The sequence below is a fragment of the Eulemur rufifrons genome, chromosome 7 (assembly GCF_041146395.1).
Source record: "Eulemur rufifrons isolate Redbay chromosome 7, OSU_ERuf_1, whole genome shotgun sequence".
NCBI classification, from domain to species: Eukaryota; Metazoa; Chordata; class Mammalia; order Primates; family Lemuridae; genus Eulemur; species Eulemur rufifrons.
Window position 1 is genome coordinate 115,768,815 of NC_090989.1, and position 22,365 is coordinate 115,791,179.

Sequence of the window (22,365 nt, forward strand, 5' to 3'; positions counted from 1 at the left end):
TCAAACCCAGTCCTGCTAACCGCAAAGCCTGAGGCCATGTCTCTGTAGGAAGCTAGCTGCCTCCTGCAACCAAAGTGTTGAAAGCTGTCTGAGGCTGAGCCCAGCCCAGAGGTCAGAGCGGGAATGAACACGAGTCCTGGGCCAGGTGCCACAAGTCTGGTTCTTTTGGTTGTCGTAAGGAAGGTTGTCTCCTTTAAAATAGCAGATCTAGAGAGTGCCTCTTCCTCTGGGAAGCCGTCCTTACATACCCTGTCCTCCTCCACCCCCCTTCATGAGCTCCTTCTCACTTTATTATGCGGCACTATAAATATCTTTGGGGGTTGGCACGGTAAGTGTTGGTGGCCAGTATTGCTGAGTGAACGCTGTGTCAGTCCTGACCAGACCCTACCCTGAATCTGACTCCTGACCTGCTACCTGGCCCGGCCTGGCCTTGCCTCACACTCGCCCTCAGCAATTCGCACTGCTCCTTGGTAGCAATGTGCATTCGCCGCAGCCACATCCAGCCCCACCTAGGAAACTGGTGCCCCATGGGGTTTGCCCTGCCTGGCCCTGAGCCCCTGTGCAGAGCCACCCCTGAGGCATCACGGGCCTGGCATCAGGAATCTGAGCTGTTTTCCTACCATTAAGGCCAATTTTACACGGACCCAGGACCCGGGCACATTCTCTCTCCCAGCGCAGGCCTTTGCAAAATAGCTGGGGTTTGGGTTCAAGCAGGGCCCATAAGACAGAAGAGACAAGAAGTGTCTGGAGGGGGATTCACGTGCCTGGTTTCTGGTAGACCAGCCAGGCTGGTGGAAGCAGCTCCCCCAGCCCCTCCCCGAAGAGCATTTACTACACAGCTGAAGGACTGAATGACAAACTTTATTAGAAACGCTCCTCATTCATCAGTCAAATTCACATTAGAGTCGGTGGGGGGCGGGGGAGGCAGTGCCATCTGGGGCTCTGATATCTCACTGCTGTGGCGATTTTCAGTTAAAAATGAGTCTGGCTAGAGAGGGTCCAACACATACAAGAGATGCCAAATGGTGGTGGCGGTGGCAGCAGCAACAGCAGCGGCGGCAACACTCCCGTGACAGGACCAGGCTCGGAGTGGGCAGAGAATGTGTCCCACATCCCCTCTTCCAGTCACAAGGCTACCCCCACGGACCCCAAGCTGATAAATAAACAGCACATCACACACACATTGGAAACAGGAAACAAACTCGCGGAAGTCTCCTAAAGTGAAAAAATAATTCACTCAAATAAAGCTTTGTGACAGCCAAGCTGCACCCTGAATGGACGGCTGCCCAGAGACCCTTGACACTCCAGGAAGGCTCCCCAGCCTTGGGTGTCACAATGCCCCCATTAGCACCTTTGGACTAAGTACTGTCCTCCCCACACTCCTCTTTTAAAATGCAAATGCTACTCAAAATAATAACAAGGATGCCCTGTCCCTGGCGGAGTCAGAGTCAGTCAGACCCATCTTCCCTTATGAGAGGTGTGTGGGGCCTCCGGAGAACCCAGGGGGGGTGGCCAGGAGGGAGGGCGTGTGGCAAGGGGCAAGTAAACAACGTTCAAAGAGGTAAGCAGAAGTGTCTGCACATTGCTTTGTCCACGTGCCACTTCTGTGGCTGGGCATCCTGGGAACAGTCTCTTCAAGTGGCACAAAGTTCTAAAACGTCGTGGCACTCCTGCCGCCCTGGGCGGGGAGGGGGCCGGGAGGGGCGCGGCACCAAGCCGCCCTCCTCATTCGTTATTCAGAGGCAATTTCCCCCGGGCCTGTCTGCGACGGGGCACACGGTAGAAAGTCTCCTGCCTGAATGTTTTATTCATTCTCTTGAATAAGGAAACAGGCGCTCTGATCGATACGGTGGCGCTGTGTCCTGGTCGGCGCGCAGGATTTCCAGGTGCAGGCTCCAGGCTCCAGGCTCTGTGTGGCTCCCAAGGAGTTGTCTGAATTGGGAGGGCTGCTCCGAGGGCAGCACGTACTGTTGGCAACAGGTACTTCATCTCCAAGGTCGGTACGGTGCCCTGGCCTTTCAGAGAGCTGAATGTCCTGGGGAACCAGGGTGAGGGGGAGACCTCGTCCCCAATGTGTCACGTGACCATGAATGCCAGGTGGGTGGCGCGGCCCTGCAGGACATGTCCACGCTGCCCTTTGGCGCCCGGGATCACTGGTACTGCAGATAGTTTTTGAGAGACTGAGGCAGGGGCAGGGAGCTGATGTCTTGCAGGCGCTGGCGGCCCAGGGCGGAGCGGACGGATCTTCGGCACAGGTCCATCAGCGGCAGGGGCTCGGCTGCAATGACAGGGAAAAGGACGCGTTTAGGGTCCGCCCCACACCTGCCTGGCACCTTCTCCCCACCGCGCCCACCGCCCACCGCCCGCCCGCCTGCTCCGCTCCGCTGACCTGACCTCAGGGTCCAGGCGGCTTCCCCTCCGAGAAGCCTTCTCTGGTTACACCAGCCCAAGGCCTAGGAGCGGTGTTTATTAGACTGAGAAATGCAACCGGTGAGACTAAAGAATCGGGAAATCAAATGAAAGGGTGGTGACCAGCAATATTTTTTTTGAAAGAAAATAAAGAGAAAATGGGAGCAATGTTCATATCGAGGATAAATATTGTTTAATGAAAGCTTTGTCCCTGATGTACTTGTTTAGTGTGTCTCAATGTAGAAAGTACTTCTCACTGCAGGTCATGATCAAAAACATTTGAATGCTGCTGGCCCCGGGCGGATCTGCAGAGAGGCTTCCTCTTAGAAACCGGCTAGATTCTGAGACGATGTTTGAAGTGCTTTGAACCCTCATATTTCCCCCACATCTTTCTTTGATGGTCAGCAGAGGGACACATTTTCTTCCAACACCCAGTTCTGTAAAAATCCATAAATTGAAATCCATAAGCAATGGAATCTCTGGACATAGGAACAGTTAAGCTGAGTTTAACTAGGTTTATTGCCAACACCCTCATTAAGCTCTTAATTCTCTTCCAGGACCTCTGATTGGTCCTGGGGATACAGAGCTAACTAAGACAGGGCCAGAAGCAGCTCTGAAGGTGGAGAAGGGCTCATGGTCTGGGATTTTTAAATAGGAGAATAATTCTAATAGAATGTAATATATGCAATAATTCCTAAAGGCACAGGGACAGAAACTGGGCAGTTCCTGTATGGAGGAGCTGTTTAAAAGCTTCAGTCTGGGGGATGGACACGGTTGAAGCTCTACTCAGGTGGGGCAAAGGCATATATGTAACCTAAACATTTATGCCCCCATAATATGGTGAAATAAATAAATTAAATAAAATAAAGAAAGCACATCTGAATGGGGTTTTGAAAGGTGAATAGGAGTGTTAAAGGCACATGAGGGTGGAGTGGTGTTCTAGGCAGAGATAACAAGCAAAGGCACAGAGGTATAAAACAGGGCAGGCTGGGAGGTTTGCAGGGAGAGGAACAGTCTGGTTAGCTGGCATCAGCTGGATTGGGAAGGAAGATGATGGTGGTCACATGTCGTCTTGTATGGCTTGTATAGTCCTGGTTTCCCCAAGCCACCAGGAGCACGCAGGAAGCCTGAATCTGTATCTTAACACTTTTGTGGTAACAGAATAAATGATACTTTAAAAGTATTCTATAATGTACTAAGATACGGTAACACCATAAGTGGTAAATACTAACAAAAGTGTTGTGAAAAGGATAATAGCTCAAGATATGGGAATGTGGTCAAGTGTGTATTTTACAGAAATTTTCATTAACCAGAGCTGCAGAGTTAACAAGGAGAGACATCAAAATTAAAGTGGGACTTGGCACTTGCTTCAGACGCCAGGCACAAAAGCAGACCCAGCTCTCCCCCACTGAGGCTGGACCCCGAGGCTACCTGCATGAAGTGTTAGTGGCTTCAAACACTTTGGCTTCCATATCCTTTTTAAAAAAATTATTTTATTGCATAGTTCCATTGATATGAATGTCCAGAGTAGGCAGGTATACAGAGACGGTATACTGATCCTCACACAGCCATGCCCCACCTGCCAGGCCCAGAAGGCCGGCTGCTCAGCACCACCCCAGCCGGTGCATCTCTGTGCCCAGCCCAACGCTTGATCCCCCTCCCTCAGGGTGTCCTCATCTCTCCTCCAGCAATACCCTATATGCAGCTTTCCTGCTCCCTGTGCCCCAACTTGCATCAGGAAAACGGAGCTGTTAAAGTTTGGCAATCATTGCCAGACCTTAAGAGATTTCTTAATCGTGTTAGTGTTCTAGGCACAGAGTAGGTCCTCAATGCCCAAAGCATAGCCTTGTCAGCAAACCCAGCTCCCTGTGTGTTCCCTGCGCAATTAGGGACTGAAGGGGAGAGGGAAAGAATGCCTTTTATCTTTATCTCTCTGCCATCATTGATATCAATCTAGAGCCTAAATTCCAAAGGAAGAAACAGGGCCTGAGTTCAGAGAATATTGATAGCTCTATATGTGAAATATAAATCATCTCCCCTAATTTCTGAGGGAACTTTAAACAGAGGATCCCAAATGCACAGAGAAAACCCCTGAGCTCCTGTCCTGGCTGTGGAATTTGAAGAGATCTGAGAATGTCCGGGGTTGGCTGGGCCCACCCCCCCGACTCTTCTTTCTCACCCCCTTGGCTTTGGGACCTTTCTTAGAATGGCCAAATGTTGAGGCTTGGAACTGATCACCAGATGGGAAGAAAAACAGAAGCTTCCATCACAAGAGCTATTCTCAGAAATACTTTTCTATTAAAGATACAATTGACGAAGAATCATTGCTCACAAAGGTGAATTTCCAAATAGCCAGTAAACATGAAAAAGTGCTCAAATTCATGAATCATTGGGGAAGTACAAATTGATACCACAATACTCTATTACATGACAACCAATATGACTAAAATGAAAAAGATAGTATCAAGTGCTGATGAGGATACAGAGCCACTGGAACTCTCATAAAGCTTCGAGTGGGAATGTGAACTGACACAACCACTTTGAAACACCAGGCACGTCCACTGAAGCTGAATCTCCTGGGTGAACTCCTAACAGAAAGGCATACATATGCTCACCAAAATGCACATACATGAATCCTCAAAGAAGCATTACTTATAATAGCACCAAACTGGAAGCAATAATTCTACTGTCCATCAACAGTAGAGTGTAAAATAAATTGTGTATCTTCATATAGTAGAACACCAATCATTCATGAGAATGCAGGAACCACAATTACATGTGAAATCATGGATGGGTCTCTCAAACATAATTTTGAATGAAGGAAAACTACATTTTGTGTGACTCCCTCTGCACAGAGTTCAAAGCAGGGGGCTGAAGTTAGGGCAGCGATGACCTTAGGGGAGTGATGATGGGGAGGGGGCACAGGGGGCACCATGAGTGAGCTACAGAACCTTGCAGGGATTCTGTTTTGCTATCAAAAACAAGTAAACCAGTTTTGGAGTAAAAAATAAATAAATCACTGACAGTCAGGGGTACCTCAGCTCCCTGGTGGGATGCAACACAAGCCAAGCATCTGCCTACCAGCCCTAATGGGGCAAAGTAGGGGGAAGAGGCTGTCTGGGGATCCCAGCTACCACTTCTTGGAGCCACATTTTTCTCCTCTGTAACACAGGAAGAGCAACACCTCCTTCCGTGGGCTGTTGTGATGATGGTTTGGTATGACATGCTCCTTGCCTTAAAGATGCTCTCTCTAAAGTATGTCTTATTTTAGGCCATCAGCCCAAGAGGTGCCTTTAAAAATAGTCATAATTTACTTATTGTGGTTCTAAAAATGTCTCAGTGCATCATCCTAATTGACAACAATGTTCTGCTCTTGATGAAGATTTATTAGAGCCAGGGCTGGATGTCTGGTTCTGTGCTAAAAATATCACAAGGCAATCATTTCAAAAGTTCTCCAGTAACCTGAATTTTCCTTAATTCTCCATGACTAACCTCCTGCACAACCCTGAGTGAGCCACAGAATCTCGCAGGGACTCTGTTTTGCTATCAATAAAATGGGGAAGTTAGCTCACTGGTTATGACGGTCTGTGTCAGTGATGGAGACGGGTGGAGACCTGGGCACAGGGGTTGGTGGCTTACACTGCTACCCTGGGCCCTCTGAAGTCTTGCCTCCCTGCGGTGGGGAGATGCCAGCAAGTGAGTCGCAACCCTACCCCTATTCCCATTTATATTTTGAGAAAAGGCCAACGTTTCAAGGTCAGGTGAAATTCTTTTGCGGTAATTTCAGACGATGGTCAGCAGATGGGAGAGGGTTTGAGTGACAGCCCTAATATCTGAACTTAAGTAGACCTGGGCACTCTGTATTCAGACAAAGAAATGAGGAGACACACACATGTGGGAACACACACACACTCTCTGTGTCAGACACTGTGCTAATCACTTATCCATAATTTATGGTTTTGGTGTCTGAAGACTCAGAGAATTGCTTTCATGCCCCTGAGCCCCACCTCATGCTGTTCCTTTTGCCTAGAACACCCTTCCCTGTACTTCTTGCCAGGAACATGCCTCCTCTTTCAGGACTCAAATCAAGTGTCACCTGTTCCCCAATGGCTTGGCTCCTCTGACCTCTGGGTCTACACCAGTCAATCTACTTAGTGAATTGTGCAAATGGACAAGTGTCCCATTATCTGCAGTAATGCTACTTCTAACATACAGCTGAACCAACTGGCTCTGTCATGGCCAATGGAGACCGCAGCTCACATCTAGAAGGCATTTGGAATGTGGAGAGCTTTCTGTTGACAAGCTTCACCGTTTCCTTAGCAAAAAGCATTGTGGCTACACAAGCAGCATCTTCAGATGAACTCTGTACCAACACGCGTCATCGGTACAGATGGTCCCCACAGCCCAGGTGGGGCACTCATTTTTCCCTGGGATAGAGAGCTCTCAAGTTACTCCATGTGCACAGAGGAGTGTTGCACAGGAAAATACTCCTAAATAATGCATGGCCTTCCCTAGCAACGCTGCCGAGCAAGGACACGAGAAACCTCCAAAGGGGACAACCCAGAACAGGGAGTGCTTGAAAAATTCCATCTGAATGTTTCCACTGGACTGCGTGAGCTGTTGGAAAGACGGAGGCTGCGTGCTCAAAGGGGCAGCCTGGGCCCACACGTGTGAGTGTGCATGTGTGCGTGTGCAGGAAGGACGTAAACAGTGCTGGAAAACAAGAGAGGCAGTCAGCGGGCTGGACGTTAGGGTGATTCCAGGAGGACAGGCAGCAGGTGTGATAGGATGGTGCAGAAATCAAGCAGACAGCCTGGGAACCCTGTATACCAGGGGCAAGTACGGCTCTCACCAAAGGAGCCTTGGAGAAGCCCAAGCTCCATGGAGCAAACATGGGGGTAATCCTTAAAGAAGTGTGATCTCAACACCTGGGACAGTTGTGTTTTCGCCTCTGCCCCAGTTGAAGCCTGAGCCTGCTCTTTGTGTGAGGTGAGCAGCCTTTGAGGGGGCTCCTGGTTGGTGTCGAGGTCCAGTAGAGAAGCTCAGTGGAGCATGAGAAACCCTTCTCCATGGCAGAGGTGGGCGTGATTGATGGGAAAGAAAGACACTTCCACTTAGACGAAGAACCCGAGGGTCTGGCCTGCCCACCAGCTCCCTGCCTCAGTACCTGACAAGAAAGTGTGTCTGGCAAAATACCCTCACCCAAAGAATCCTCCTAGTCCTCCAGGCAAAGGGGAGCTACACTGTTGCAGAACACACAGCAGCTACCTTTTCAAATGTGTTCAGTGGCTTGGAAAGAAGAGCCTCTACCCACCTAGTCTGAAAGTTACTCGAGGAGGTACTCCAGCAAAACGAAAAAGGAACCCCAGAAACAGGACGGCACCTGCTTCCAGAAAAAGAGAAGAGTAAATGGAACACTGAAGAGAAGGAAGGTACAATGGAACCACATGAAGATCCATTGGATCTTGATGCTTAGAAGAACCTCCTTCCAGTAGCTGCTGCTCTGCCAAAGAGCCATCCTGCCAGCAGGCTCTGTTCTTCCTTCCCTCTGATCCCAGCCCTCAGCTTCCCCACCATTCAACTCCTCCACTGTGCTCTCTGGAACGGTCTCTCCACTACAGAAAACTGCATCCCAGCTTCTTCTCTGAGAGCTCCCTCACTGCCTGCCTTACCTGGGGTGAGCATGCTGTCCCAGGATGCCCCGGCCCTTCAGCCTTCTCTGGGGGCTGCTGTTCACTTAGGTCCAGAGGTGGGGTAGGCCCCTCGGGGCTCCCCTGCCACATATGAAGCACTGTACCCGCCATCGGCTTGTGGGAGATCCCCCTTCCTCTGTGGCACACACCCCTCACCTCATCCTCTCCCCACTCCCTGCTGCTCTCTGCTGACCTCTAGCCCCTCATTTGCAGGGCTTTGGCCCAGACTCCCAAGGCCCCTCTCCACCCATACCTGCAACCCCCTAGTGACAAATCCTCCACAGAGATAACTCATCATGACTGCCTCTTCCTCAGGGCCCCTATCCTCTACCCAGCCACCTACCCCTGGCCACTGTGGACCTCAGCACCCCCCAAGATGCCCATCCTGCATCCCTGCCTCTGACCACTGGATGCCCTCCAGGTGACCATCATTTCCCCTCAGTGAATCCTCTAGGCCCAGGGCCCTCTCTGAGGAAGTTCTCAAGCCAGCCCTTCTTTTCTTCACCCTCTCCTCACCCAGATGAACAATTCACAACTGTCAGGGACAAAGGGTGTGGGGTCACACAGGCATGGTGTGGTGGCCAGTGGAGGGTACAAGGCTGAGGACTGGGAAATGAATGGGGAACAAAAAGCACCTGGAATTCAGTTCCATTGCAGGGGCTAAGAGTGGCTTGGGCCTGCTTCCCTGACCCGCCACGCAGCTGAGCAGAGTGGCCGAGCAGCTGAGGGCCCTGGGCTCCTGGCCAGCCTCTGCCACCAGCTGGCAGAGTGGCCTGGCCTTCCTTCTCCAGCCTCAGTGTCTCCATTGGAGTGGCAAATGGCTTGGCATGAAGGCTCAGGTTCCTCTCCACTGGCTGACGTTTGGCAGAACAGAAATCACATTTAATCCTGGCTTTGACTATACTGAGTCAAATTAGGTTTGACAGAAAATATCGCACATAAAAAAGTGAAAGGCAAAGCAAGTAATGCCTGTGAGATCAACGTTAGAGGAGCCTAGGAGACCCAGGGCTGTGGCTCCCACATTTTGGACAGAGGCCAGGGAGGCTTCCTGGGGGAGGAGACTGAACCAGGCCCAGGGGGCGGGCTGGCTCTTGCCTGCTGCTGTTATCAGACAGGGCTGGCTGCTCCTACGCCTCACTCAGCTGTACCAGATGAGGCTCATTTTAGCCACGGGTTCACGCAGCACTGTCATCTGCTGACCTGAAGCCCTCTCCAGGGGCCTCCGTCCATACACATTCTGCCTTCCTGTCCAAGACCTCAGCAGGGCTGGAGCTGCCTGTCCCCAGCTCGCCCTGCTGCCGTGCCCCAGCCCTGCCGAAGCTGAGTGAGTGTTAGCTGTTGACCGTCTCCCAGCTGTGAGGAGGAATGGATGGCTCTGGCCAGGGGTCCGGGACCCAGGTTCCTCCTGGGGGTGTGGCCTCAGCCCGTGTTGGGCCCCCTCGACCTCTAAGCAGACATAGCCTGGAGAGACCTTTGTGTGTGTGGGCGTTGGGGAGGAGTGAGGAGGTGGAAGAAGGTCCCATCATGTGCCTGAGACAGCCGGGGCTAGGGTGTGCGGAGCTGTCCTTGAGGGAAATCTTAGCTCTGCCTCCACCCTAGTACAAGGTCAGAGCTAGATTCTTTTAGCAGCGAACTTGGAATTCCTCCCAACAACATAAGATGTCTTCAGTGGCCCATTCTGCAGATAGGGGAATCAAGGCATGGAGAACACCACTGTTTTAATTAAGAAGGGTCCAGGCTGGGCAGGGTGGCTCACGCCTGTAATCCTAGCACTCTGGGAGGCTGAGGCAGGAGGATTGCTCAAGGTAAGGAGTTCGAGACCAGCCTGAGCAAGAGTGAGACCCCGTCTTTACTAAAAATAGAAAAAAATTATCTGGACAACTAAAAACATGTATAGAAAACATGGGCCGGGCATGGTGGTGCATGCCTGTAGTCCCAGCTACTCGGGAGGCTGGGGAAGAAGGATCGCTTAAGCCCGGGAGTTTGAAGTTGCTGTAAGCTAGGCTGATGCCATGGCACTCTAGCCAGGGCAACAGAGCGAGACTCTGTCTCAAAATAAATAAATAAATAAAAAATTTAATATATATATAAAGGGTCTGGAGGGATACCAGAGTTCCAATGCCGCTTTGTAGACTTTGAGGATAAAATCTTGTCCAACTTCTCATCACACATGCTGTCTTAGCCTGTTTGTGCTGCTGTAACAAAATACCTGAGACTAGGTGATTTATAAACAACAGAAATTTCTCACAGTTCTGGAGGCTGGGAAGCCCAAGATCAAGGCTCCAGAAAGTTCTGAGGAGGGCCAATATCTGCTTCCAAGGTGGCACCTTGTTGCTGTGCCCTCACAAGGTGGAAGGGGCAAGAGCAAATGGGGACCAGCTAGTCCCCTCAATCCCCCTTATAAGGGCACCAACCCATTCCTGAAGGTGGAACCCTCATCACTTAATCACTGCCTAAGACCCCCACCTCTTAATACTATTGCACTGGGGATTATGTTTCAACATGAATTTTGGAGGGGCTGCAAATGTTCAAACCATAGCACATGCAAGTATTCATCAGACTTTTACTTTTAAACTTGTCTCAAAGACCTGAGCGTGGAGCTGAGCACACAGAGCCTCAGGGGCTACAAACTGGCAGGGGAGACCTACATAAATGGTGACAGCCCAGAGGGGCCTGTGTTGAAAAGAATGAACTGCTTGGAGAGCTGTGAGAGCCGGGAAGAGGGGCATCTAGCCCAGCCTGGGGGTGTCCAGGATGGCTTCCTGGAGGCGGCCCAAGCTAAGAGAAGTTTCAGAGGATGAATTAGCTCTACCACAGGGTGAGAAGGTTGTTTATGGTTCCAGGGGCATATCTCTAAGACGTGTTCAAAGCAATCTCTTTTGTAGAACACTGGAAAAAGTTAGTGGTTTTCCCAGATGACACTTCTGAGAAAATAATAATTAATTATTGGGGAAAATCTAGTTTTTTTAAAAAAATGTGAGTCTTCACTGGAGCAGGGGCTGTACCCTAGGTATCTCAGCCAAGTGGCTGGAGAGTGATCAGGGATGACCACCCTGAGGGACATCATCGAGCACATTGCCTGAGGCTGGGAAGCGAGATGGGCAGGGCAGGGCCAAGGCCACTGGGGACACTGGGCTTGGTGGTTACCTTGATGGCCCCATGAAGGGCCTGGACTTTAGGAGAGCTGGAGAGTGGAAAGGTGAGGCCAGCCCTGTGGCCCCATCTGAGGAGCAGGAGGGCAGGGCGAGACCAGCAGAGCTGAGGAAGCCTTCTAGGATGCCCCAGTCCCACCTGACCCCTCCCAAGCCCGGGCACATTCTTCCCTGGGCCCACGGGGCTGTCAGCACTTCTGACTCCTCCACCAGCATGTAAGTTCCTGGGGATGGGGCCAGGTTGTTTGGGAGGAAATAGAGGAAAGAAGCTGAGTTCCGCGTGGGGAATGGTGGGGTGATGTGTGGGCAGCACGCAGGAGTGACCGGCAGGACGAAAGTCTCCTCAAGAACAGGTGCGGACGGAGCTCTCAGGCCCGTCTCACCATGCCGTGCCTGGCAGGTGCTCTCCACTGTGCAAAGAGGCCTGAGCAGCCTGAGTCACAGCCAGGAACGGTGGGGAGTGCTGGTTTGGGGCTGGGGCTGTCTGGCTCTGGGGCCAGGCACTTTCCCTCCTCAGCCGGGGCCTAAGGGGCAGCACTGTACCCTCCCCTGGAGTATGGGCTTCATGACCTTCATTTTCTCCTCAGGATGTTCCTTGAGACTTCTGTCCCGGCAGGGAAAACCCTAGAAGATCCGTATTCCCTCATTGGAATCTTTTTTAAAGCCTCTTTTGTGCTGCCAGATGCCCCACAAATAACCACTGCCCCGAGGGGAGACCGAGGCAGACTGATGCGCTTCCCTCTGGGAGCCCTGTCCGCCCCGCCCCAACCAGGCATGGAGGCCCCTCAGGTCTCACAATGAGGAGGACTGGGAAGGGCCAGGGGTCTCTCCAGAGCACCTGGCTCCCCTCCCCTCGGCCCCCCGCCAGTGCTTGGCTGCCTGGGGGGCCAGGAGGAAGCCACCCTGCCACCTGAGGGAGGCTGACATGACACTAATCTGTCGGTGGCAGGGATGGGGGTGGGCTCCATTTTCACAGAGGAATTCAGGTCCTATCCCAGCCAGGATCTGAGCAGCCTCAGCTTGCTGGCCGCCCCACACAGTGGAAACTGCGAATTAAAGGAGGTAGTTAGTATGTGCAAAGGGTTGGAGCACTGCCCGGCGGCAGCACACCTGAGACCCTGGCTGGAAGTTGGAAGAAAGTGTGAGAAGAATGGAGGACTGGCTTGGGGGTGTTTGGGGTCCAAGAGCCTCGATCCCAGTGACCTGGACTCGAAGCTGAAGCTTCCATTCCAACAGCTGCTCTGTCTTCTCTCCTCAGAACTGAGTCTGAGGGAGCCGCAGTCCTGGGGTGTCTGGAGGCCAGGCCAGGCGGTCGGGACGAAAGGCTGCCTGGGACCCGGGCCACAGGCTGAGTGCTGCACCCTAGGCCAAGGAAGGCAGGGAGGTGGGGGCAAAGGTGACCTGAGCCTGGGGTTGGAGCCTCAGCGCCACCATGACCCCTTGGGACCCTGCAAAATTCCTTCCCTCTGAGCTTCTTTTTCCCATTTGAAGCCACTGAACAAGATTTTCTCTAAGCACCTGGTCAGTGCTGAATTGCTGTGGCTCATTCTCTGGTGGTGAACTGGGTAGAGCCCCACAGTCTTGGGGAGCGTTTGAGGGTGGCAAGGAAGGAACCAGAACGCCCTACTCAGGCTGGTCTCTCAGAGCTCTCTGTGTGGGCACCACCTGCTCGGCCGGCCTCCCCACGACATCTCCGCAGCCACACGGGAGGGCCGGGACCCAACATATTCCCCTCTGTCTTCACACCTCTTAAAGAGAAGGTGGGATGAGGAGGATGGCATTCCTATGTAATATTTATTTAAAACCCCCAAACAAAACCAAATAATAAAATCAACCGTTTTTCTTTTTGGTATCATAAAAGTTCAAAATGAGCCCAATATATGAGATGGGTGCAGAACTGCAGCCCTTCCTTATATACGGGTCAGAGGGAGGAGGAGTCTGCAGAGAGAGCCCCGTGCAGGACCCAGCCTCGTTCTTCCCAGAGGGGCCACATACGCCCTGCAGCCCGGCCCTGTGCCTGAAATCCCTTTACCCCTTGTTTCTGCGTGAAGACGAGTCTCAGAATGAGCCTGGCCCTTGGAAGGTGACACACACTGACGCATGTTGCCTTACTAAGGTATGCGTGCCTGAGTACGGGGCCCGGGATTGTGGGGCTTTGAACCTTCTGATTCTTCCTCTGACACGATCTGATGACGTCAGAGGACTACCTTGAACTGTAATGTTACTGCAACACCTGCCTGCAGGCACTGCCACACCGCCCTGCAGGGGCACGGCCGAACAGCAGAAAATTCACTTTCAAAGAAGAAAGAAGAATATGGCTCCGCTCAGCTGCTTACAACCAAAGTCATATCTGTGGAAGTCAAAACAATCAGTTCTTTAAATGGAAAAAATTCTAAAAAGGTACATCTCCACTTCCATTTTCACATTCTTAAATTCTGATCAGAATGATCAATAGTGTTATTCTTAGAGCTTGAGCCACGGGCTGCCTGAGAGACCACTCAACACTCTGCAATGACATCAGGGTCCTCCCCCTCCCTCCTCACTGCTGTGCTTCTCCAGTGGGACCCCTGTCCCCAGGCCCCCTGGCCCAGACCTTCAGATACACCTCCTTTGCCCTTCACACCCTCCTCCTAAACATCTCCGTGTTCCATCCCAACTTTCTATCTTGCTGAGCAGCCTTCTGCTCAGTCCTGACTCCGCCATAGAGAACAGCCTCCCCCAGGTCTCCTGCCTCCCCCGTTGCCATCCAGCACAGCCCACACCTGCTGTCAGCAAGCCTTCCTCCCCTCTTCATCATCCCCCTTCCGGGCAAGGGCCTTTGAGTGGTTCTCATCATTATGGCGACTAGACCTGAGAATTTTATAGGACAACCCCAGTTTGAAATATTCTACCCTCCTGCCAGACCTCATTGTCTTAACCTGGGATTTGGGAAAAGAGGTCTCCCTTGTCTCAGCCTTTAGACCACCGTGAATTGCTACAGCATCGTTCCCTGGTGGTGGTGCTGTGCTCTCCCGGGCAGACTGCGGGCTCCCACAGGCAGGGCTGGGCCTCCTACTGGCTGCCCAACCCTCACTGCCCTGCCTTGGACATCGGGGGGCTGGGTCAGTGGGAACGAGAAGCCCAGCCCCTGGGGGAGAGGAGGCAGCTGAAATGAGCCTCCATCTCTGAAAGGAAGCTGCAGCCCAGCTCCTCTGATGCAGGTAATGAACAAAAAGAAGTAGCCCTTTCACACTGCCTGAGTTGGTTGAAGAACCCTCCAGCAAGGTCCCTCAGCAGACAGAAATAGTAACACACTGTACCAGTTCCTTGCTCTGGTAGATGCTCCTAACTTAGCTGAAAAATTTCCCAGAAAATCTGACTGTGTTTAACTTGGAGCCCGCCCCAGGGAGCTGCTCCATGGCCAGACACCCTGGCCTCGGACGGGACAGCCCCTGGTCACGTGGGGAGAGTCGGGGTGCCTCTGCGCTATGGAGCTCCCTGCACCACGGATCTCCCCACCCTCCCCAGTCGCCTCTGTCACTGCAGCCCTGGAACAACCCTGCTGCCCCCATAGGTACCGAAAGAAACACGCCGACGTGGGAGACCAGGCAGCAGGAGCAGAATGGGGCTTGCAGGGACAGTTGGTGCTCATCCATCCAGGGTAGGGTCGGGGCCTCAGGATGGGGCCCCGTTGCCCATGGTGCCTCCCCTTCTAAAGCAGTGTGGGTGAGTGTGGGGACAGCAGCACTTGCCTTACCTAAAGCCATGGCAATGAACACAGTGTGGTGCTGGCACAGAAGTGGACAAATTAGGAAGTTCCAGAACAGCTAAAACTAAGCAAGGCATTGTTGAGGCACACATCTCTAAGGAAAAGAGCAAAGGAACAGTATACACAATTTTCTGAGAGCGGTCACCTTACAGCAGGGGTTGGCAGGGTGGGACGGGAGGGGTACAAAGGTGCTCGACTGTCAGTGTCCTAGTCATTGGGTTGGGTGGTGGAATCACATGTGCGCAGTAAATTATAAAGGGGTAGATACATAAATAAGCGAATTAGAATGAAAGAGGGCTATGCACAGGACCGAAGATCACAGTGTATTACAACTAAGGATTTTGTTTGATCCAATTCTGTGTATTTAAAAACAGTTTAGTTAAAAACAGAGAGAGAGAGAGAGAGAGAGAGAACAAAATGAAGGAGAAAAGTTATGAGCTGGCTCCAATCTAACTCAAACGAGCTTGGCGAGAAGGCGAATGACAGCTGAATCCTAGCTGAGGAGTACTAACAGGGTCACTCTTGCCGCTTAGAACTTAGCACAACTGGGGAAAGGCCACGCTGGAAGGCAGAGGCAGCCCAGGCCTGGAGTTAGAAGACCTAGAGAGTCCAGTTCTGGCTTTGCAGGGCAGGCTGTTTCCTCTGTAAAATGGGGACATCACCTGCCTCGTGGGAAGTGCTGGGAGGATTGCCCATTTGTGGGCAATCCATCGATGATAGCTATTACTAATATTTCGGGGACAAAGTGAAAATGGAGGCAGCTGGCACAGAGAGCTGAGGCCTGGACACCCAGGTGGGACGCCTCCCTGTTGACAGGCACAGATCATTCTGACAGAGGTCTCCTTAGGCTGGCGCAGCTAACGCGCTGGGGAGCTGGGGCTCGGGTCCCGCTCTGTGTGACCCCAGGCTCCAGCCCTATCCCCCAGACTGTTCTACTTTTCAGGATTCTCCTTCCAATCTTCTCATCAGGAGCAGGAGCGCTGGGAAACCCATGGTGTTGACATATTTTCCAAGTCCATCTGGGTGCTCTTACTGGACTCGTCAGCTGACTTTGGCAACGATGAGAGTAACAGTATGAATAGTTTCAGCAAGGACTTACGTAGCACTTCCTGTCTCGAGGTGTTCTAAGCACTTTATATGCCTTGCTGTATTTAATCCTCACGGCAACACAGTGGGGCAGGTGCGATTATCGATGCCCTTGGTCAGGCCGGAGGAAACTGAAGCACAGAGAGGTCAAGTAACTTGCTTAAGGCCACAGTTAAGTGGTGAGATGGGATTGGAACTCGAGCAACATGGTTTGAGTCGCACTCTCTGTTGCTGGCTCTCCTGAAGAGGTGGGATGACAGTCACTGCAAAGGAAACCTTTTCACCAGCCACATTGTGTCACGTAGTCCGGGTGGCCCCGTGCTCCTAGCCCTCAGCCCTGCTCCATATGCAAGTGGTAGTGGTTTTCTGTGCATGGGAGATTCCCGAATGGACCAGGGGGTGCACCCCAGGCCCCAGTAAAGCTCAGCCAGAGTGAAGGATCCTGCCCAGTAGGGGACAGGATTTACTGGGTCCCATCCGCCTGGTCCTGTCTGGGATTTGGACTGAAAAATGTGGAAAGGAGAAGGAGGCCCACACAGGCTCTGAGTGCGGGGTTCTCTCCTCCAGGCCCAGCCGCCAGAACCGCCACCATCGAGCGCCCTTCCTGAAGTGGCCTGGGGCTGTGCTCCTCGCACCACCAAGGCTAACTGGCACAGTTGACTCCTGTGTTCTAGCAAATAGCTACCGTCAGGCGAACTAACTTCCACTTGGGAGACGTCATCCTGTTAGCCTCTAGCTAAATAGCGTAAGCCCCAGGGGTTTAATATGAAGGCCTTCTAATGGATTTATTGTGTTTATTTGACCTTTCCAAGTGTGAGCTCAGAAACAGGCCCAGAGGAGGATGGTGGAAGCTTGTTTTTCTTAAGTTAGGCAAAACTGATGAGTAAACTGAATTCTTGGATGGAGTCCGCCCAGTTTTCTCACCCGAGCTGCCCCACTCCTTTAGTCAAAGGCTCCAATTAGGCTCAAGGGAGCCCAGTATTTATGGGACAGTTCCAGAAGAGGAAAGCTGTGTTTACTAAAAAGTGGTAAATGAGGAGGGCTGCAAAGAAATATTTTCAGTGTGTAAACAGCCATGATACAATATAATAGCTGGCAAACTTGGAAACAACTACTCTATTTCCACTTCCAGTTTCAAGGCAAATGATTTCTTATTTTAAATTTTTTAAAAGTTATTGCTCATGCATTAGTGAAAACCATTTCAAGTTTCACAAATGTGTTTGCATTTTAGACCAGAGGCTGCAAACTCCAACGTGAGTAGGACCAGGCAGGTAACCTAAGTGAATAATAAGGAACAGGTGTGAACAAAGGGCATTGGAGTGGCGGGGCCCATGGAAGGCGGAGAGCTCGCACAAGGGGACCCCTCAGCGCCAGCCTTGGCCCGCCATCAACAGATTTCCTACCTTTCAAGAAAACTCAGAGAAACCCAGGTTTTATGTGACCGTTTTGTTATTTTAATTTGGTATGGCCAAACAAAATATTTCTGGGCCCAGACACAGCCCTGAGCTGACAGTGTCACTTCTATTGCAGAGTGAAGCTCACCCACCACCTTTATCAGAAGTCACTACCTGCCATCCCACCCCGGGGCAGCCCATCCCTCAGGAAACTGCCAGAAGGTCTGATCCAGCCACAGAAGCACAAACTTGGTCAAATTCAGGAATTTGAGCACTCTTGTTCCACACCTCAGACAACTCTAGCTACAATATCCATAACTACATGTGAAAAACCAGAACTGTATTAAAACTCTATTTTCTCTCTCTGTGGTTTCTTGGTGTGGATTCTGAGTGTTCAGATTGGGAAAGTTCCACTTGTCTCATAGCTAAACCCACCCACTCCCTCTCACCCAGTTTTCCTTGTGTGGGCACCAAGTCAGGTAATGTGTGTAGTCAACTGTGTGGGGGTAGACCACATGGGCGTGGGGGCTAAAGGGACCGCCACAGAGTCATAACGTCGCCAGCAACACTGGCACAGAACGTTTGCTTTGCACTGATGCTGTGCCAAGCACTTGAAGGACAGTAACTCACTCCGTCCACCTGATGAGGTAGGTACCATTTTTAGCGCCATCTTAGAGATGAGGCAACAGAGAGGTCGTGTGATTTCCAAGGTCACCCAGACAGTAAGCAGCAGAGTTGTTGGGCTCTGGAATCTGTGTTCCTCACAAGACACTATTCAACACCCAGGACAGTGATATATTTGATGGAAAACACCTACAATATCTATTTTTTCCATAAACTCAGATACTTTCTTTTTTTCTTTTTAATTATTATGGGTACATAATAGTTGTATATATTTATGGGGTACATATGATGTTTTGATACAGGCATACAATGTAAATTAATCAAATCAGGGTAACTGGGGTACCTATCACCTCAGGCATTTATCATTTCTTTGTGTTAGGAACATTCCAATTCCACTCTTCTAGTTATTTTAAATATACCCTAACTTATTGTTATTTACTCACTTTGTTGTGCTATCAAATATTGTTCATTCTATCTAACTAACTATATTTTTGTACCCGTTAACCATCCCCACTTTATCCTTCCCTTCCCACTACACTGCCCAGCCTCTGGTAACCAGCATTCTACTATGTCTCCAGGAGATCAATTATTTTAATATTTAGCTCCCACATATGAGAAAGGACATGTGAGAGATTTGTCTTTCTGTGCTTGGCTTATTTCACTTAACATAATGTTCTCCAGTTCCATCCATGTTATTGCAAATGGCAGGATTTTATTCTTTTCTGTGGCTATATAATATTCCATTGCATATATGTATCACAATTTCTTTATTCATCCATTGATGGATATTTAGGTTGATTCCATATCTTGGCTATTGTGGATAGTGCTGCAATAAACATGGGAGTGCAGATATCTTTTCAATATACTAATTTCCCCTCCTTTGAATATATGCCCAGCACTAGGATTGCTGGGACATATGGTAGTTCTATTTTCAGTTTTTTTGAGGAACCTCCATACTGTTCTCCACAGTGGTGGAACTAATTTACACTCCCACCAACAGTGTCAAGGGTTCCCCTTTCTCCACATCCTTGCCGGCATTTGTTATTGCCTGTCTTTTTGATAAAAGCCATTTTAACTAGGGTGAGATGATATCTCATTGCAGTTTTGATTTGCATTTCTCTGATGATTAAATGATTTGAGCATTTTTTCATATGCCTGTTGGCCATTTGTATGTCTTCTTTTGAGAAATGTCTATTCAGATCCTTTGCCCATTTTTTAATCAGATTATTTGATTTTTTTCTATTGAGTTGTTGGAGCTCCTTACATATTCTAGTTATTAATCCCTTGTCACATGGGTAGCTTGCAAATATTTTCTCCCATTTTGTGGGTTGTCCTTTCCTTTTGTTGATTGTTTCTTTTGCAGAGACACTTTTTTTCTTATTTTAACCCAGACAAGGGGCAGTAGACATTAGAGGTTTATGGACAAAAACGTATTGGTAGAGAAAAATGACAGAGAAAATTAATTTTTTATATGCATGAATTGGGAAAAGGCAGAAAAATACTTTAGTTCAGGTAGTAGCAAAATCATTTTCTCAAAGGAACGCAGATGGAAATGCCCTTGACCTTGGATAACAGTGATAATAACCTAAGAGCCGCTGCAGCTGCCCTCTGTTGAGCCCTGCCAATGTACCTGGCCAGGCAAGCACTAGGTTAGCTACATCATCTCGCTGGACTGGCACAGCGAGTACAAACTCAGCCCTGTCATCCCATGTCATTTCACAGCGAGGAAAACTGAGCGCTGAGGCTAAGCTACTAGCACAATGTTGTAGCACCAGCAAGGACAGACAGGGTGTGCAGTTACTATGTTTCATCAATTACCCACAAGAGTCCCACATTTCTCAGGATCTGTGCCAGACCATGTGCTGGGGAGTTGGAAATGAGTCAGATGCCCTCAATTTGAGGAGCACACAGTTTCCCGGGGGTCATAGGGAATGAAGGGTGGTCCCCCACGGCCATGCTCAGGGTGACTGACTGGGTTCACCCCTCTGATATTTTCTGCCCGAACACAATGGCCCTGCCAACCGAACTTGGGTGACAACTTCCTTGCACTGAATTTATTTATTATTTTTTAATTGAGATGAAATTTACACAACACAAAATTAACCATTTTAAAGCATATAATTCAGTGGTATTTAGTCCACTCACAGTGTTGTGCAATCATCACCACTGTCAAGTTCCAAACCACTGTCATCACTCCCAAAGGAAACCCCGCGCCAATTAAGCAGTCACTTCCCATTCCTCCTTCCCCAGCCCCTGGAAACCACTGATGGGCTCTCTGTCTCTATGAATTTACCTATCCTGGATATTCCATATAAATGGAATCAGATAACATTTGACCTTTTGTATCTGTCTTCTTTCACTTAGCACAATGTTATCAAAGTTCATCCATGTCGTAGCATGTGTCCAACCTCCATTCCTTTCCATGACTAAATAATATTTCATGGTATTGATATAGCACATTTTGTTTATCCATTCATCCACTGGTGGATGTTTTGGGCTGTTCCACTGTTTAGCTACTGTGACTAGTGCTGCTGTGGATGTTCAGGTGTAAGTATTTGTTTCAATACCTGTTTTTATTTCTCTGGAGAGTACACCTAGGAGTGGAATTGCTGGGTCATATGGTGATTCTATGTTTAACTTTTTGAGGAACTGCCAAATGGTTTCCCACAACAGCTGCATCGTTTTACAGTCCCACCAGCAATTTCTCCATATCCTCGCCAATGCTCGTTATTTTCCATTCTGCTTTTGGGTTTTTTATTATAGCCATCCTAGGGGGTGTGAAGTGGTATCTCACTGTGGTTTGGATCCTTGCACTGAATTTAAAGCACTATTTCCTGACCTTTTGCTCAGCATGAGATGCACAGAAAATAAGAGAGCAACTAGGGTAACCTGGAGGGGATTTGTCCAGACATCTGTCCAGGGAGTGGTAACAAAATTCATTTGCCCATTGTACTAGCTACCTAAGGGGTCAGAACCCTTCTACCTGGGCCACTTGCTGAGAGGCCCTGAAAAAAGCTCCCTGAGGCCAGATGTGGTCTGCCCTTAGGCTCTGCTGCCCCAAGCCTCACCTGGCCATTCTGGGGACTGAGAGGAGCAGGGTCTGGCACCCTGTAACCCACTAGGGGTCACTGATGGGATGTCCCAGGAAGCAGGCAAGGAAAATCCATGAGTTTTTTTGAACAAGATTCCTTCTCTCTCTCTCTCCATAGAAGGCCTAGGTACTGGCTCTGTCGCAAACTCACTGTGAGAAAATAGTAACAACAGCCATCATGTCTAGTGTGTTTACTGAACAAGGCATTGTTTTACAGATGAGGAAAGCGAGTCAAAGGGAGGTCACAACCTGTATAAGGGGGCCTTGGAGTGGTCAGTTGTAATCCCAACCCAGGCAGCCAGGCAGTGCCAGCCCCGGTTTGGACTGTCACGCACAGCATCTGCGGTCAGTTCTCCTGGGGCTACATTCTCCATCTGGGAGGGGAAGGGCCGGTGTCTTTTCTAAAGCAGTGAATCCTTTTGCCAAATGAAATTTCTGCAGAACCCCAGTCTATTTAGAAGATAGAAGGGAAGCTGCTCAGAGCAGAGGGTGGGATCTCAGGTTCCAACTGTGAGATAGGGCTCTGAGGTCTTCAGGATTTTGGAACCCCCTCTCAAGTTCCAAGATTCTGAGATGTCAATGATAGGATGAAACTTCAGACTCTTGACCAGTGGAAAGGGCACATTAAGTTTAATAAGTGTCAAAACAATACCGTACACTTCCAAAGCACTTTGTCTTTTCCAAGGACTTTCCCAAACACTCCGTTTGCTGTCAGAGGGAATCATTCCAAAAATACACCCAAGGACTAATGAGGCAAAAGAGCCTCTATTTACTAGGACAGAATATGCAGGAAACCGTGAGACCTGCTGAAGTTGTTTCTGTGCAAACTGAAGTGTACCCACTCTTTTTTAGCTCTGGTTTCAGCTTGTGTGGCAGCCTCTCGTGGTTGTGTCTCTTCCTGCCTCCGTAGTCCAATGTAGGGACCAAGAATAACCACCAAGTATTGAGCACTCACTATGTGCTGGACCCTGTGCTCAGAATTTTTGACATATCATTTCCCTTTATCCTCATGACAAACCCATGAGGGAGGTGCTACAGGTCCATTGTCCCTTATCCAAGACAAGAAAGTTCCAAGGTTGAGTAATTAAGTTGCATGTGCCATGTATTGCATAATGTCCCCAGTGGTCTGGGCCAGCGCCTGCAATCAAACACTTTAATATTTCTATCG

General features: G+C 50.0%; 1 protein-coding gene across 1 annotated transcript in view; it reads right to left on the reverse strand.

Moving 5' to 3' along the window:
* Positions 1–840: 840 nt before the first annotated feature.
* SPSB4 (splA/ryanodine receptor domain and SOCS box containing 4) overlaps positions 841–22,365 on the reverse strand; it is an 80,214-nt gene continuing 58,689 nt past the window's right edge. The window contains exon 3 of the mRNA XM_069473157.1: positions 841–2,278. Within this exon, the coding sequence (XP_069329258.1) occupies positions 2,151–2,278 (128 nt within the window). The 3' untranslated portion in view covers positions 841–2,150. The remainder of the gene's footprint in view (positions 2,279–22,365) is intronic.